Source organism: Mustela nivalis, assembly GCF_964662115.1.
Source record: "Mustela nivalis genome assembly, chromosome: 1".
Lineage (NCBI taxonomy): Eukaryota > Metazoa > Chordata > Mammalia > Carnivora > Mustelidae > Mustela > Mustela nivalis.
In genome coordinates, this window is record NC_139020.1 from 38,043,571 (window position 1) to 38,060,735 (window position 17,165).

The following is a 17,165-nucleotide window of genomic DNA, read 5'->3' on the forward strand; positions in this document are numbered from 1 at the left end:
TCCAAATTCTAATTATCTGGGCTTTTAAAGGGGAAACTGGATTGACCATATTAATGTTCTCACTATGGAGTTATATAGCATTCTCTCATGCCTGATGCTGTGTCAGTGTCCTGTTACTCCTGGTATCTTGCTCCTACTCTTTTTCAGCCTTATCACATAGAAACTATAGACTGGAACCACTTTTTAAATGATCTCCTTTGGTTGTCTGAACAGCAGGGAAGATTGTTATTCATTTGCAGCAAGAAACTCAATCATTTCTGGGTTCCAATTAGAGAAAGCCTAGGGGCCTTCTTTATTAAGATGAAACACAAATTGTATCAAGACTTGCTAAACCACTTAATATTTTTATGGTGATATTAAGAAGTTTGAACATTTTAAGTACTAATTGGAATATGTGTAGGGTATTTTTAATCGATGTATAAACTCTAACCTCCATTTCATTAAAATTGCGTCTTATGGCGCTAATTTTTTTTGCCACCTTGAAGATTTACCATACAGAGTAGGATCAAGGATCCTGTAATATTCAGTGTCAGTAGTGGCTTACACTTCTATAATCTCCTCTGAACCATTTCTGCAGATATTTTTTCATTATTTCCTAGTAAAGAGAATTATGTTTCAGAAAACATTCTTTTTAAATACAGGCTGGTAGCTTAAATAATTTATCTAGATCTTGAACTTCATTTCTGTGTATACAACTCAAAAATACATATCTAAATTTACTTAGATGATTACAGAGCCATATACTTAAAGATGTGACTGAAATCTTATGAACACAAGCAGAGAAAAGTTATGGCAGTTTGGATTTGGGGGGTATAATTTTGAGTGTATGAAAATGCATAGAGAGATATCCAGTTATATCTGTGTATGTTTAAAAATTTTTACTTACACATTAAGAAAGTATTGCCTCTTAATGAAATACATCTGTTGCGTAGTATCTTAAGGATGAATCTTTTAAAATTCAAGTTATCCTTAATATAACTGTTATTTTAATATTGGCGTATGTGGCTTTGTAGAAAGGGCACACCGTCTAATATTTCAGTTATATGCAGTAAGTCATAGTTTTGTCTCTTCAAAGGATATTAAGGATGTACAGGGTTCAAGATTATCTAGGCTCTCAGTTTTAACATAAGAATTAGTAAATTCAAAGAGCAGCTAGCTAATGTGGGGTGCATGATGCAAGTTGAGAAATATTAATGGTTTATATTTTATTAAATATACTATGAGAGTGAGTTGTCTATGTAATTGGATGATATAAATTATTTTATTTTCCAATAGTTTTAGATAACTAATTTCTTTGTTTCTTTTTTTCTGCATAAAATGCCCTTTCAGAATTTTCATGGATACAGTCCTGGTTGTCTTCTCTTTGTATCCTCCCAAATGTCTCACTACTTAAACTAAATGATTCTTTCATCACATTGCTGATCTGCTTATTTTGATACTATTTCCTGTATTTTTTATTATTTAGTTCACAGCTTTTGCCACTTCAGAATTTTTTCAGAAAAACATATTCTCTGAATTAGAAAAGATGCCATAGCTCATTAATCAAGATATATGTTCTCATTGTCTTTACAATAACAAAATGGAAGTGAAATGTTTCCCCCAAAAATCAACAAATAATTAAGCCTATTTCAAAAATAATTTCTAACACGTTAAGTGGGTAGGAGAAGAATAAATGAAACAAGATGGGATTGGGAGGGAGATAAACCATAAGTGACTTTTTTTTTTTTTTTTTTTTTCCATAAGTGACTCTTAATCTCACAAAACAAACTGAGGGTTGCTGGGGGGAGGGGGGTTGGGAGAAGGGGGTGGGATTATGGACATTGGGGAGGGTATGTGGTTTGGTGAGTGCTGTGAAGTGTGTAAACCTGGTGATTCACAGACCTGTACCCCTGGGGATAAAAATATATGTTTATAAAAAATAAAAAATTATATAAAATAAATAAATAAATAAATAAATAAATCATGTTAAAATAGAAATTTTGACATAAAAAATTGGAAAATATTTATCATGTTAGTAAGCAAGAGGTAGTGGACAAAGCATTAACTACAGAGTCAGACCAATGTTTGGATACATCTCTGATCATCAACATTCTTACATGCATTAAATTTTTAAAAATGATATCGGAAGTATCCTCGTGAGAAATGTAGAAGATATTAGTAACACATCTAGGATAATTAACATATCAACCCATGGCAGTAGGTATTATTAACTATTCCTAAAATTTATAATTACAAAAGTATGTAAAATATTGGAAGACTGATGTCCATGGTTCATTTATCCTTTCTTCCCTGCAACAGGTTTTGTGATGAGAATTCTTTGCAAGAATTTAATTAAAAGAGAACTACCAATTTCCATAAGTTTATAAAACTTTTCTTTAGGTTCCATTTATAAGTATGATCATACTTAATATGTCTTTCTCTGTCTCATTATTTCACTTAGCCTAATGCCCTCAAGTTCCACCTATGTTGTCTCATATAACAGGTTTTCCTTTTTTCAATGGCTGAATAATATTGCATTATACTTAGAATATATTTTCTTTATCTTTTCATCCATTGATGGACATGGGTTCTTTGCATGTGTTGGCTTTTATAAACAATGCTGCAGTGAACATGGGATGTAGATATCTTTTCGAAATAGTGATTTTGTTTCCTTTGGATATTTACCCAAAAATGGAATTACTGGATCAAGCGGTAGTTGTATTTTTAATATTCTGAGAAAACTTCATACTATTTTCCAAAATGGCTACACCAATTTATATTTCCACCCACAGTGTGGAAGTATACCCTTTTCTCCATGTCTTCCCTAACACTTGTTATTTCTAGACTTTAATGATAAGCATTCTAACAGATATGAGCTAATATTGCATTATGGTTTTGATTTGCATTTATTCAATGATGCATGATGTTGAACATTTTTTTCTATAATTGTTAGCAGCTTGAATGTCTTCTTTGGAAGAATATTTATTCAATTCATCTGTAATTTTTTTAGTTGGATCATTTTTTTGCTACTCAGTTGTATAAGCACTTTATTATTTTTTTTTTTCCTGTTTAATTGCTCTAAGAACTTCCCATGTAATGTCAAGTGAAAGTGTCTAGAAACAGGGGATAGAGTAGTGGGAGAAGTGGGTGAATGTAGTACAGATTTCCAGTTATAAAATAAATAATTTCTGGGGATGTAATGCACAGCATGCTGACTATAATTAATAATGTTGTATTGTTTATTTGAATGTTGCTAAGAAAGTAGATCTTTAAAGTTTCATCACAAGAGAAAATATAACTATGTGAGGTGATCGATGTTAACTAAAGCAATTATGATAATTACTTTGCAATATATACATTTATCAAATCATTCCATTTTACACCACAGTGTTAGTTGTCAATTGTATTGCTACAACAAGGAGACTAAAAGACCTTCAAGGAAAAACCTGTAGGGGGTGAGAAAAGCAGGAAAGGTGAGGGGAAATAGCTTCTGATGGTTTCAAGCAAAACTGTCACAGTGGTAGTAGCCTCAAGTGTAAAGGTGTAGTTCCAAGTACTTCTGGAAAAGGCTGCTCCAAAGCCCCAAAGCCATCCTCCAGAAGTAGCAGGTATGAGAATTCACATCAGGATTGAGGCCACAGGATTGCTCTAATGACTCAGCAAATTAGTTCATTAAAACATGCCTGTTTAGTTTAACAGAGTAGAATTAAATTGTATTTGCCATATCTCCATATCTCCTGAGTGAGAGCATGGTGGTCGTTTGGTACCTTATAGAAGTTCGCATATGGATGTGCACAAAATGATTGTTAAATATTTGTAAATTGGATGTGCACAAAATGATTGTTAAATATTTGTAAATTGCTTGATTTATATACTTCACATAATATGAAAAATGTCTCATTTTCATATTTATGTGCATATTTAAATCCAATAGGCCAGAACCTGTTTTGTGGACAAAGGACGGTGGAGAATTGCCAGATCCTGACCGAATGGTTGTGAGTGGTAGGGAGTTAAACATTCTTTTCCTGAACAAAACGGATAATGGTACATATCGATGTGAAGCCACGAACACCATCGGCCAAAGCAGTGCAGAGTATGTTCTCATTGTACACGGTGAGTACTTTTTTGATAGCCGTATATATGAAAGAAATGAATGACCTGAAAAACTTTAAATTTATCACAGTCTTGAGTATAATAAACATGATTTTAAATGGGTTTTCTTTTTCTTTCAGAAAGACTTATCATAAAAGATTCACAATATGTTCCAAGTCAAACTAATAAATTTACTACATACACTAAAAATAAAAAGTATTTTTGTAAAAGGTTTTCTTTATTGCAATTATATAAGTTTTGGTCGTGACTAGTAAATAATAATGGTTTTCTTTGAATTTTGCAAATAAACACTTTTAGTTATAAATCATAATCATGAAAGCTATATTTAAGTTAGTTTTGGTTGTAAATCGTAAAAATATACTTTATTATCACTATAGCTGGTTTCACAAGGAATGATAGCACATTGAGATGCAGCAAAGACAGAGGTGTACAATATATAATTGCATTAATTTCTTATGAACAATGATTTGAAACAGCCACAGACATTTTTTCTTCACTGCACTAATCTCAAGGTATGAGTAAATATAACAAAATGGCAAAAAGAAATAACAGTACCTAAGACTGAGACAATCCCTGTTTTTCCAAACCTCCAAAAGCCACAATTGTTGCTCATGCTACAGCTTTAATATATTGTTAGATAGAGATGAACTTTTATGAGATCAATAAATAATGTAATAAAAATTAGTCAAGTTTCTTTATTGCAAGACTTCTCAGAGTTTATTAACTTGCCAGGTTACATTTTGAATTTCCAAGAGAAAGAAACATCAGAGAATGTAAGATTTTCCTCATATTTCACTATGAAAATCTTTTCTAAGACTAGTATTGTGCTAATACAATATAACAGTATATCAAATGAACACTGTATAAAACATGATACAGTAATAAAGCCAGTGTATCTTAAAAATATAAATAGAGGATATTTATTTGAGATCTTTCCCATGAATCTAATTAAAAATACTATGAGAGCATGAATTATTTCTGTACCTTTCTAAAACAGAATTTGGTATGGGGGGGTAGAGTCTAATTCTTTGTAAAAAGATTTTATTTTAGGGAAAAAATTAATACCATTTATGTTTTTTTCCCAGGTATTTATTTTGTTGTGGTACAGGACAAATTGGAGAAAGAGACTATATTAAATCAATATACAACTTTTGTATTCTTAAATTACTTTAGTGTATGCAGTCTTCCAATTCTTAATACCACTTTGCTGTTGAAGGCCAATGAGGACTTGTAGTACATAGACTGACCACATATAAATTCTTTGAAGATAGAGCTGAGAGATTAATTTCTAGCATCCTATGAATTGTGCAGATTACAACTTTCTGGAAAGATCAGCCTAATCCAATTAAATTCATAAATTGGAACTAAACGTGTTAAAGCCCTGTAGACACTCCCTGCCAGGCTTCCTGCCAGAGAGAGTCTAACAAGTCCTGGGCGTGTCAAGAAAATAACTTAGATCCTTGGAGCAGGATCCAGGAGTAGCTTTCAGTTCATGCTGACCTCTGTGTGTGTAGCTCATGCAGTCATAGAAGTGAAGTCTGATTCACTCTGTGCTTTCTGAGTGCTTCTCACTGACAGTTGTAGGGAACCTAGGGGCATTTTGTATAGCATGTCACATTGTGTCGAAAGCAATAGGACACAAAAATACCAAGAGTTAGAAGGGAAGTGATAGAAAAAAATAATACAGTTTAGATAAAACGTATGTCATCCTTTTTTTTTTTTTTTAACATAATTCAAGTGGAGCAAATGCATATGTTTTCCCAGTGTTTGCAAGCTAGCCAACAGCATGATTTCCTAAATAGCCAAGCTACCTTTAGGTATTTGGCAGTTGACATATTTCTAATAAATACTTCTCTAACCACTTTGTAAGAAGTCATTTTTGGCTTTGCTTTTTGAACTACAATTCATCAAAAGCACCCCATAGATTAATGTTATTCATGCTGCTAGATAAATGCTGTGAAGTTCAACAGTAGTTTACCTAGGATTATTGACACAAGTAATGAGAGGCTCGATGAAACAGTAAAACCATATTACTCTGTGTTTAAAAAGAGCTCCAATTGGGTTCATTACAAAATAAAGGTTTTTTCCCCTTTGCACACAGGGTATAATGTTTCATTAGTCACTGGTTGTATAAATATAAAAAGCTACTCTCCCCTGTTAATGGTTTGGCTGTTTCAAAACCCTACTAAATGATGAAATTTGAGTGGCATTTCGATCTATAATGAATGCTGTATGCATTTTGGAATGGAGTGATAAGTGATCATTTGTGAGAACTTTACCCTTTTATCTTTTACACCAAGGTTGATTTTACATTAGCTGTGATAATTTAATATAGCTCTAGCACAGAAGGGCCTTTCATGAGCTGAGATTGTGTCTTTGACTCTACCACAGTTGCCCATGTTCTATTGATTCTTAACTTGATGGAGGTCTGAGCACTTTCCTGTGAAATCATCTGCTATCTAGATGCCATCCTAATGGTTAGATTTTATTCTTTGGGTGTCAGTGGAAGTACATTATTTAAATGTTATCACGTTTAATTTTTAACAGCACTGACATTTTGTGTTGTGGACACTGGAGAGTTTTCTCCCCCCTCCTAATTACACCTTTACAAATTTCAGCTTTAGAACTACAGATGGTAATTTGAAACTGCCAGTCTAAAATTCACCATCAGTGAAAGGTCTAACAAAATTTAACATACAAATACTTGTAGGATAAAATATTATATTTATGAATGATTTGTACTTTGCAGGCTTTCATCAGAAAATAAAGTAGTATTTTTCATTAACAAACTCAGCAGTGGAAAAATTTATGTGTTGAATTGGTAGCCTTAGTTATATATACTATTAATTTGTGTCAGAATAGTTTTTTTTTTTTAATTTAAATTCAATTAGCCAACACATAGTACATCATTATTTTCAGATGTAGAGTTCGGTTATTCATCAGTTACATCTAACATCTGGTGCTTATCATATCACGTGCCCTCCTTAATGCCCATGACCCATTTCCTCCATCCCTCTAGACACCTCCCTCCAGCAACCTTCAGTTTATTTCCTAGAGTTAAGAGACTTTCATGGTTTGTCTCCCTCCCCCCCCTTTTTTTTTTGCTTCTGTATAAAAATATTGAAGTCATTCTCATATTTTTATTGCTATCATACTATTTATTTTTTTAGAAGGGCTGATTATTTCCGTGTCAATGGCATTTAAGTATACTAGTCCATTGCTGTTTTACTATTTGAAGAACTCAGATCAAGAGAAAAAAAAAATCATTCATTCACCAAATAAATATTTAGCATTTAACCACTGAATACTAAAGCACTATAGAAGCAAAGGTGAATAGAACTTAAGTTTAGAATTTAACATGGAAGATAAGCATTCAAGTAGTTATAATACCAAAATAAAAGAACTAGAGAAGAATGCACATACAATCATGTAGCTGTTTGAAGTCTTTGAGAGTGTAGTCCAAGTGTCTATAATTAAAAAAAAAAAAAATAGTAACACAGCACTTCTGAACTGTTCAAAGGCTAATGGTATACATCATAAATGGAAGTAGCCATCACAGTGCCAGGTGCATACATGTGCAATAAATCAAATTATTATTATTATATTACTAGTAGCCTTAAGATACCAAAGGCAGTCTCAATCCACTCAATCTCTGATGAAAACCTTACACAAGAGTTGCATACAGCTTAGTGCCCAGAGTCTTCCCTGAATGGTACTCGGAGCATAAATTAGGTTATATCTATTAAAGAATGAGACAATTGTAAATTCTTGCCAACTAGGCAACAGAGGATATCTTAAAATTTCAATAGTATGGCAGATTCGTTACATAGAGAGTACAGGATAAAAGTTATAATTACTCTTGTTTCTCTAATACAATATCAAGTTCAGAGGGTTTAGGTTAAATATCTTCTCCTCAAACAAGACTTCCCAGATACATATCTTCCAGTATAGCGAACATGGAGGATGCCTTTTTATCACATAAGGAATAGCTGCAGAGAATTACAGATGACCTGAAGCTAATCTTATTTTGTGGATAGAAGCAACTCGAGTTCTAATATTTATTTCTCATCAACTGTTGCAAAATACATGTTCTTTTGAAAGTTTCAGAAACATACAGCACCTGGGAAATTTGGAGAAAGAATATGACAGTGAGAAACACAAATCAGATTTCTTCCAAATCTTAAATTTCTTCTTTCTCTGCACTGCCAATACCTTTTACCTGCCTTCATACTCATGCAAGAGAAATTTGTAACCACTCCTCAAAATACAAATGGAAGTGAAACAGAGAAGCTGGGACTCCTTAGTATCATCTGCAGCCTCCAAACCCTCCCTGGGATTTGGGAAGATATATAATAATACAAGTAGAAAAAAATGAATAGTGTATTTCTTTTTCTACCAGTAGTGGCACTACACATGGCAGGCCCAGATCGTGGGATAGAGTTCCAGGGAGTCAGATGAGAGTTTCAGTGGAGAATCCACTCCACTCAGAACCCGACTCAAGGTTGTTTTAGACGGTCGTAACAGAATAGAGATGCCCTCTTTGAGAAAGGTTTGTATGACATTTCCCACCTCTCTTCAAACATATTCTTCCTATTAACATAATAACCCTTATATGAGATTTAAAATTATTTTGCCACTGTTCTAAAATTCCTTTACTTTATTATTTTTCTATTTGTGTGAATAACTTGTGTAACAATTCATTACATCATAATCTTAACTTACTATTCTTGTTTTAAGTAAAATTACCCACTATATTCCCTATCATATTTTTACTTTTATGTGTACATATTTTGCTTTTTGAGCAAATTTTACCTTAATGGCCACATAAAAGAAGTAAAACTATCCATAACCAGTATTATTACAGTAGAAAGTAAAAAATAATAAAAAGCTTCTTTACATTAGTGACAGTCACTGACTTGATATCTCTAAGATATCACTTGACAGTTATGGTTTGTTTTATTTATTTGATCATGTATCTACTGCAATAATTACTGCTGAAAAACATGATAGCTTTTTTTTAATGTTTCCAGGATAATTTACCTCAGAAGTTATACACATACACTCACATTCACACACACACAATATAGGATCCATCACATTTTATTGTTAGTTAATAAGAGCCATCATTAAAATAGTATTTTAGATTTTAATAGTAAGTGGGAATATTACTGCTAGAAATCTCTGTGTGTGTTAGTCTGGTGAAAGTTATCAAGTGATTGCATATGCTTTTTCAGCTTTTAAAAGTTGATACAACTACTATTTTCATTTTCTTCTACTTTTATTGTAAATAATAAATATCAAAAGTACTCAAAGATAGGCATACACACAGATGTTGCAGATTTCCACATCAAGCAAAGTACCTAGCTTTGTTGCACATTTAGATATATATCTTTTTCACAGATTATATTTAGTCTGTGAATATATTTTATCTTTTAATCTTCAATGCTGATTTTCCCTTTTACTTGATTTGCTTACTGTGGGAGAAATGCAAACCGAGTCATGGAGGGTGGACTTTCACCTTAGCAAACATTTCTAAATCATCTATCATATCCTTTAAATATTTCACTCGGGGATAGGATATAAATTCTGTTGCTTTAGGGTTATTAGTACCTGGTTCTAAATTTGACAAAATAATTAACGCATATACAGGTGAATGGGGTAATAATTATGAAACAGATTTGGAATATCATAAACTAATATGCAGAACTTATTTTTAAAGTTATCTTACCCTAGAACTAAGCAAACACAATTATAATACATGTATTTCTAGTCTTGCAGTATTTGTTATAGATATTCATGTCATGATTATCAGTGATTTGAAAACTGCTAAAGACACTCATCACATGAAAAAATGCACTTCAGTGCTTCCTAGTGAATACTTTAGTCTAGTCCTAGCTAGACTAAAAAGTTGGCAGTAACATTGAAATTTACTATTACATTTATGTTGCAATGAAACGTTTAGAAACAAAGAGAGACTACATGACTTTTTTTTTTTCCCCCATCTTAGTTGTAGTGCTAGCCAGGTGATGCAGATCACTGTGAAACCAAAAGAGTGAATTTTTGAGCTCATATGGGTGGGTGAGCAGTGAGAAGGAGAAGACTGGATTATGGACAGATGCACAGCCTAGTAAACATTAAAAAGAGATTCCGCTAAAATCTGTTCCCTCACACGGAAACAGACCAACCAGTTGGTAAATTAATTCTATGTACTCATAATGAGCATTTTTCCTTTGGAGAAGCTTTCTTTAGAAGCGTAGATGGGAAAATACACAGTGAAGGAAGAAAAGGAGAGAAAAGACACCCATATGGAGCAACAAACAGTGTGCTAATGGAAGAGCCCTATGGTTGCTGCTCTCATCTCTGGTGGAGAGTTTGCAGACAGTAAACTAGTTGGACGATTCTTAAAACTGTATCTTCTTTAATCGCTGAGATAAAACACATCATTTCTGCACATGAGTAAAGCAGGGAGAGCTGTGATGCCTGTGGGAAAGGCATACCTCTGACTGGATGAATGTGCTGTTGAACTCTGCAGAAAGAAGGGGAATGGTATCAAATAGTGGAGTCAAGAGCACTGTTTCATTATAAAACATTTAAAAAGTTGCATATGTGCAGCATATGGAACACAGAGTTGAGTTTTAATCCCATCTCTTCGTTTTTTGTTTTTTGTTTTTTAATTTTATTTATTTGTCAGAGAGAGAGAGGGGAAGAGAGAGAGCACAGGCAGACAGAATGGCAGGCAGAGGCAGAGGGAGAAGCAGGCTCCCTGCTGAGCAAGGAGCCCTATGTGGGACTTGATCCCAGGACGCTGGGATCATGACCTGAGCCGAAGGCAGCTGCTTAACCAACTGAGCCACCCAGGCGTCCCCCATCTCTTCGTTTTAAGATGAGCACGAATTGGATAAATTAAGGTTTTACCATTCAGAGTAAAAATTTCATTCAAAGATACTGCTCTGCCACTGTGAAGTAAATGCTTGTGTGGTACCTCCATGGAGCACCGGCGAAACCATCCATGGGGAAAGCCTTCATTCCTGCCTGAAAGGAGAAGAGTCTGCCACCCAACAATTTTAGCGATTTAAACATCTTTTCTTGTGCTATTTATACATAATCTCTTCTATTAGTTGCAGTAAAGTAAATGGAAGAATCCATGATACTCAGTCTTTCTAGATTTTTATGTGGAAATAAGGTTAGGTTGTAGCTTTACAAAGATGTACAGAGCTCTTCTGCTCAAGTTTATCAGCATTAGTCGACTCATTCGTTAGAGAATTGAAGCAATATTCAAGTCCGTGGGGAATTGGGCATTTGTTTTCAGAAATAATGGCACACCCAACTAGAAGATACAGATCTTTCATAAAACCTGCTTTGTAGCTTCTTACAATGTAGTTTTTACTCACATTGTAACAGCATATCATGAACTTAATCCAGAGTCCAAGAACTATCCTTAACCCCTCTTTATCTTTATCTCCAACTCATCAGCAAGTTCTGTTGACACTATTCCCAAACCATGTGTTCAGTATGTCCACTTCTCTCCATTATTCTCTCTAGCCTAGACTAGAGAGATGTCCATGTCTATGATCTCTTTCCCACATAGCTATAATGTATTAATGTTAAAATACATATTCCTTCATATATTTCCCCTATTTAAATTTTCCTAAAGGCTTTTCATCACACTTAGTGTAAAACCCAAGTCCTTTCAGCTTCATTTGCTAAACCCTGCATAATATGCCTCTACTTGAATAAGAGACATCTCATCACTCTCTACCTGATCATTATGTTTCCCTGGTCCTCTTTTAACTCCTCTAAGACATCAAGCTCATTCTCTCTCTAGGAAGTTTGTCCTGAATGCTTGTCCAGGAAGTATGAATATGGATATTTACAAGAATGACTTCTTATCATTCAGATCTTGATTAAATGAATCTTCTGAAAGAGGTCATTTTTGTCCACTCCAATCTAAAATGGCCCCAATCATGCATCACTTAAATTTTAATTCTCTGCAAACCATTTATCATTATTTGGTATTTTAGTTGTATATTGGTATTTTTTATTTTGTACATGAGTATACATACATATATATGTATGCATTTATGTTTATATATACTACATGTATGTATCTGTACATGTGAATATATTCTATATCCATCCAGTAGATTATGACTTTCTTGAAAGCAGAGACCTTATGACTCTCATTCATCTCTGTATCTCTAGCTCTTAGAACAATGCCTTCTAAATAGTAAACAATAAATATTTCTTTAAGGATTTTAATATTTCTTTGTCCCTTTCTTATATCTCTATCTTTGTATCTCTCTCCCTCTCTTTTCAACAGAATAAACTTTAGTAAAATAATATATATGTACAAACATATGTATATACATAAACACACATATCCACATATATTCATATATATGTGTGCCTGTGTATACTGCCCTGACTTCTGTATACTGGTATCCTGACTTCAGAGCAGAATTAGGGAAACTGATAGTCACTCTTTTTTGTCACCAGAATCAAGACCTTTAGGTTTCATCTCCTATGTCGAAAAGAAATGATACCCAAAGATATATTTATTTAGCAATCCATATGTAAATGGTGCTTTATGCAGTTAAGCAGTGCACAAAATAGACAATGTGTATAGAAGGATTAATAACATCAATAGAAATCCCAGAAGTTCCATGTATGACTGAAACCATATGTGGTATATAAGAAATAGCATAGAAGATGACGGAGGGGGGAAATTGAATGTGAAGAAATCAGAGAGGGAGACAAACCACAAGAGTCTCTTGATTCTGGGAAAGCTGAGGGCTGCTGGAGGGGAAGTGGGTCAGGGGATGGAGTAACTGGGTGATGGGCATTACGGAGGGCACATGATGTGATGAGCACTGGGTGTTATACACAACTGATGAGTCATTGAACACTACATCAGAAACTAATGATGTACTATGTGTCGGCAAATTGATTTTAAATTTTAAATAAATGAAAGAAAAAAGCAATCATAGAAATTAGAAGGTTTTTGCAATTGACTTCACATGTCTGTTTTGTTTTGTTTTTGCAAAATTCTGTGATTATTGCTTCCTAGAAATTGGATTCGTTCTTTGGAAGTCTATAACATCATTTACAAAGATAATATTTATTTCTGGACAAATTTTTTTTTTCTGAAAATCTCTATTGCAGGGTCATACTATCTAATTCTTTATTATTTCAGAACATTTTCCTTAAGTATCTACTATATTTAAGTGTTAGGCCAAACACTACAGAGCCTGTAAGAAATAAATAAACACTCCTTATTATGCCTCAACTTCATGGCAAAAAATTAAAAAGTGAAGAGTTTTCAGTCCTGTGCCTCACCATGATGTGGCTTTAGAGATGTTTTCAGGGTCCCTTCATTAATTGGAATATTCCAAGAGACTTATTCAGGAGAATATGAAGTTCCATGGTTAGAAATGCTTTACTTTGGTAAAATATTCACTTTCTTATTGAGAGCATATTTTAAATGTCAATAGCTTGGGGAAGGTAATCAGTTTGTATAACTAAATCCCAGGGTGGGGGAGTAGTTTATTTAATAAGCTGTTGTAAGGTTAGGAAACACTTTGCTTTGTGTGAGATCTCCAAACATTAGGGATGTGGGTCATTATGTGGATTTCTCAACCAGTGTTTTTCTCCTAGAACGCGTGTCTCCTGTATGTATTCATACTTGATTTGAGTTTTTCTTTAACCAGTGACAGAGCTCTTTTCCTAAAGACAACTTTCATCCTCACAGAACTTAAAGTATTTGACCAAATCATCTGATTTACTTTTTGACAAAGTACTTTTAAGAAAGAGCTCATTGTATTGAAGTAGGGGGAGCTAAGTAATATAGAATCATCCACGTGGAAGGGTTTCTTGCTGTTGTTGTTGTTGTTGTTGTTTTTCCTATTGTAAATTCCATTTTACTTTTGTCAGTTTGGACTATGAAAGAATATTTTAAGAGAAAAAAAATGTACACTTTTTTTTCAAACAACAGACTGATTTTATTCATAAACTTTTCCTGCAATTACATGGAACTGTTGGTTACCGCCTGCAGGTTAAAATTGCAGTACTTTTCATTTTTTAAAAACAGCTTTTTTTTTTTTTTAATTGCATAAGGCTTCCATTTAGTATGTGAAGCCAGTAGAAGCTATCAGAGGGATGAAAAGGGATTCATTCAGATCTAATTTTTAAAAGGGTTCCTTTTTATGAAGCAGATGAGGTTACCATATGGCTCTTGAGAAGGAAGCATGCATGGGCAAGTTGAGGCCTTGTCAGCCCGGTGGTTGTCATTTCAGGAAGAGCCGTGGTGCTGTTATCCATTCTTACGCTATAATTCAAATAAGCTGCTCCATGTAGCTGAATATAATGGAAGCAGATAAACGTCCTTCTCTGCACAGGTAAAAAAGCAAATACAGTACATTTTTCCATTACAATTGCTTCCAATGGCAGTGCAATTATCAGTAAGAAGGTTAAGGATGCCCTATTATTTTTAAGGTTAAGAAATGTGAATAGCGTCTTTCAAAAAGACATTTCTCACCTTAATACTTCTAATATGTGTTGAGTTCTGACCCTTCTGTATCTCCACTAATAATCCTTGGTTTGGACTCACTCTTGATTACCCTTGGACCACCCTGGAGAGTTAGTGACATAAAGCAGAAAGAAAGTAGACATATGGAGTCCAGACTAAATGGTAGCAATTTTTCTCCCTATTGAACACTAGTCCTTGGAGAGAAACAAGCAGCTTGGGCTTCTGGGACTCTTTAGACTTAATTTTGCTTAGAAAATCCATTCTGAATGGGCCAGAATGCCATTTTTAAAAAGAGAAACTGCCAGAAAACAAAACAGGTTGACAAGTTAGAAATTATTGTACACTGCGTTTGTAGGGAACAGAACATACCTTTAACCTGAAAAGCTCGTTATTGGAAAAAAGGTGCTACACCATTCTTCAATTTATTGTATACAGTGCTTGTTGGAACTGATTTCATTTTAACAAGGTTATACAGGATCTGCTCTGCTCTAATAAGCTCCAGTAACAAAATGCGGTTGCACTTTTTTTAAAATTCCTTCATTAGGATGTGATTAAAAAGGGCACTTTTCTATTATTGAATTGGATGATATGATTTAGAGCTCTAACACTTTTAAAAACATTCAAAACCCGCATTCAGAATATAAGATTCTTCAGTGTGCTGCATTTTAATTTTTAAAAATAATCATTTATTGATTCTTCTTAATCTCACAAAACAAACTGAGGGTTGCTGGGGGGAGGGGGTTTGGGAGAAGGGGGTGGGATTATGGACATTGGGGAGAGTATGTGCTTTGGTGAGTGCTGTGAAGTGTGTAAACCTGGTGATTCACAGACCTGTACCCCTGGGGATAAAAATATATGTTTATAAAAAATAAAAAGTTAAAAAAAAAAAAAAATCATTTAGACTTGAAGACTCTTAGCAGAAATTTCTAAAAAAATCTCATACATGGTAATAACAAGGAGGGGATTTTTTTTTTCCTCACAAATTAACCATGAGTAAGTCTCAATTACTGTTTCATGTTATTAAAAATGATACTATTCCCTATCTACTGACATCATTGTCATTATCACCGATAGGAACATTATTTATAAAGTACCAGTCAAATTCAAAGCATAGAACTGGGTACCTGTAGGAAGCACAGAAGTGTATCATTATTCTATTCTCTTTGTTATCTTATCATCTTGTTGGCTTGTGAAAAGAATAAAATACAAACAATGCATGTTAGTGCCAAATAAATGTTATAGCCTCCCTCTTTTCAACCACCAATTCCGTGAAAAGCTTTGATATATATTCTGTGTACTGTATAGTTTATCATTAATAAGTTAGAATAATAGAGTATATTAATTGATTATGTAAATTAAATTTAAATTAAAAATCTTACTGTAGAATCACACATGTATTCTATCCTCCACTGGGAGAGAGAAATAGAGACACAGAGCTAGTGAGAAGCCCATAACTCTGGTTGTGCCCATATGGCTGCCCACGAATGTAGAACATTGTTATCATGGGGGTATTGGTAATATAGTGAGGGAAGCAGTACATAAATGCTAGGAAAAAAAAAAAAAGATGGGTATTCAGAGAGAAGGGGAATTAGTTGATGTTTAGTTGGTTAAGGAAGTCTTCACTGAGCAGATCCAAATCAGGCTGAAACTTGAGAGTAGCATTTTGCTAGTTATATCAAGAAAGGGACAGAGATTGGATAATACTGGGGGAATGAGTCAGAATAAACTTGTCCCACGGCAAAATAATTTAAAAAACGAAGACATGTTGACTTATAACAACTGAACCTGAAGTTCATTGGTGAGATAGATATATAAATAAAATGGTAATGTAATATATAACAAGCTTGTGTAGAAGTATGCATTAAGTGATTTGAGGGTGCTTTGAAGGAAGATTTTGGAAACAGGAAAGATTAAGATAAGGAAAGTTGAAGAAACAGGATGTGGCTCTGAGAACATGGCAGCAAAGAAAAGAACAGCAAGAACTAAGTCTAGAATTTTGGGAAAAGACTTGTGTCAGGGGCACATGTCTTTTTGTGCGCCAGACTTCAGTTCCTTTGCTTATGTTAACCAGGCACTATGAAAAATAAAGAAAAGAAGGCAGGCACATATGCTCTGAGGAACTCTAGACCCTCCTATTCCAATGAGGTGCCTAATAACAATGGGGGAGGCAGTTTGGAGTTCTTCATGGCAGAATCAAGCAGGCTGATCAAGAGAGATGATGGACTGATGAATCAGTCATTAACAAAGTTTAGCTATGGTCCCTGTACATGGATTTCAGTTTCCTGATTCGACAACATTGTTGTGTGAGCAGAAATTGTGCTTCTGCAAGTGAGTAGATCCTTACAGAAGTAACCTGCACTATTTACACTGCATTTATTTGTAACCCAGCATTTGCTCACATGGATAACTCTCGGCTGCCTACTTAGAGTTTGCACTAATATGCAGTTGTACAGTTGACTAAATTTGGGGTTCTGTCTGACATTGTTGAAATACTCCTGAATTTTCCTTTTACAGAAAAATAGTATATATGTTACAACTGAAATGAGAA

The 17,165-nt window shown here is 34.0% G+C and overlaps 1 protein-coding gene across 5 annotated transcripts in view; it reads left to right on the forward strand.

Annotated features, from left to right (window-relative positions):
- The window catches only part of CADM2 (cell adhesion molecule 2), a 1,080,612-nt gene that overhangs the window by 978,338 nt on the left and 85,109 nt on the right, over positions 1-17,165 (forward strand). For all 5 annotated transcript variants that reach the window (XM_082738271.1, XM_082738272.1, XM_082738275.1 and 2 more), the window contains one exon: positions 3,914-4,092. In XM_082738271.1, coding sequence (XP_082594397.1) covers positions 3,914-4,092 — 179 coding nt within the window. The remainder of the gene's footprint in view (positions 1-3,913; positions 4,093-17,165) is intronic.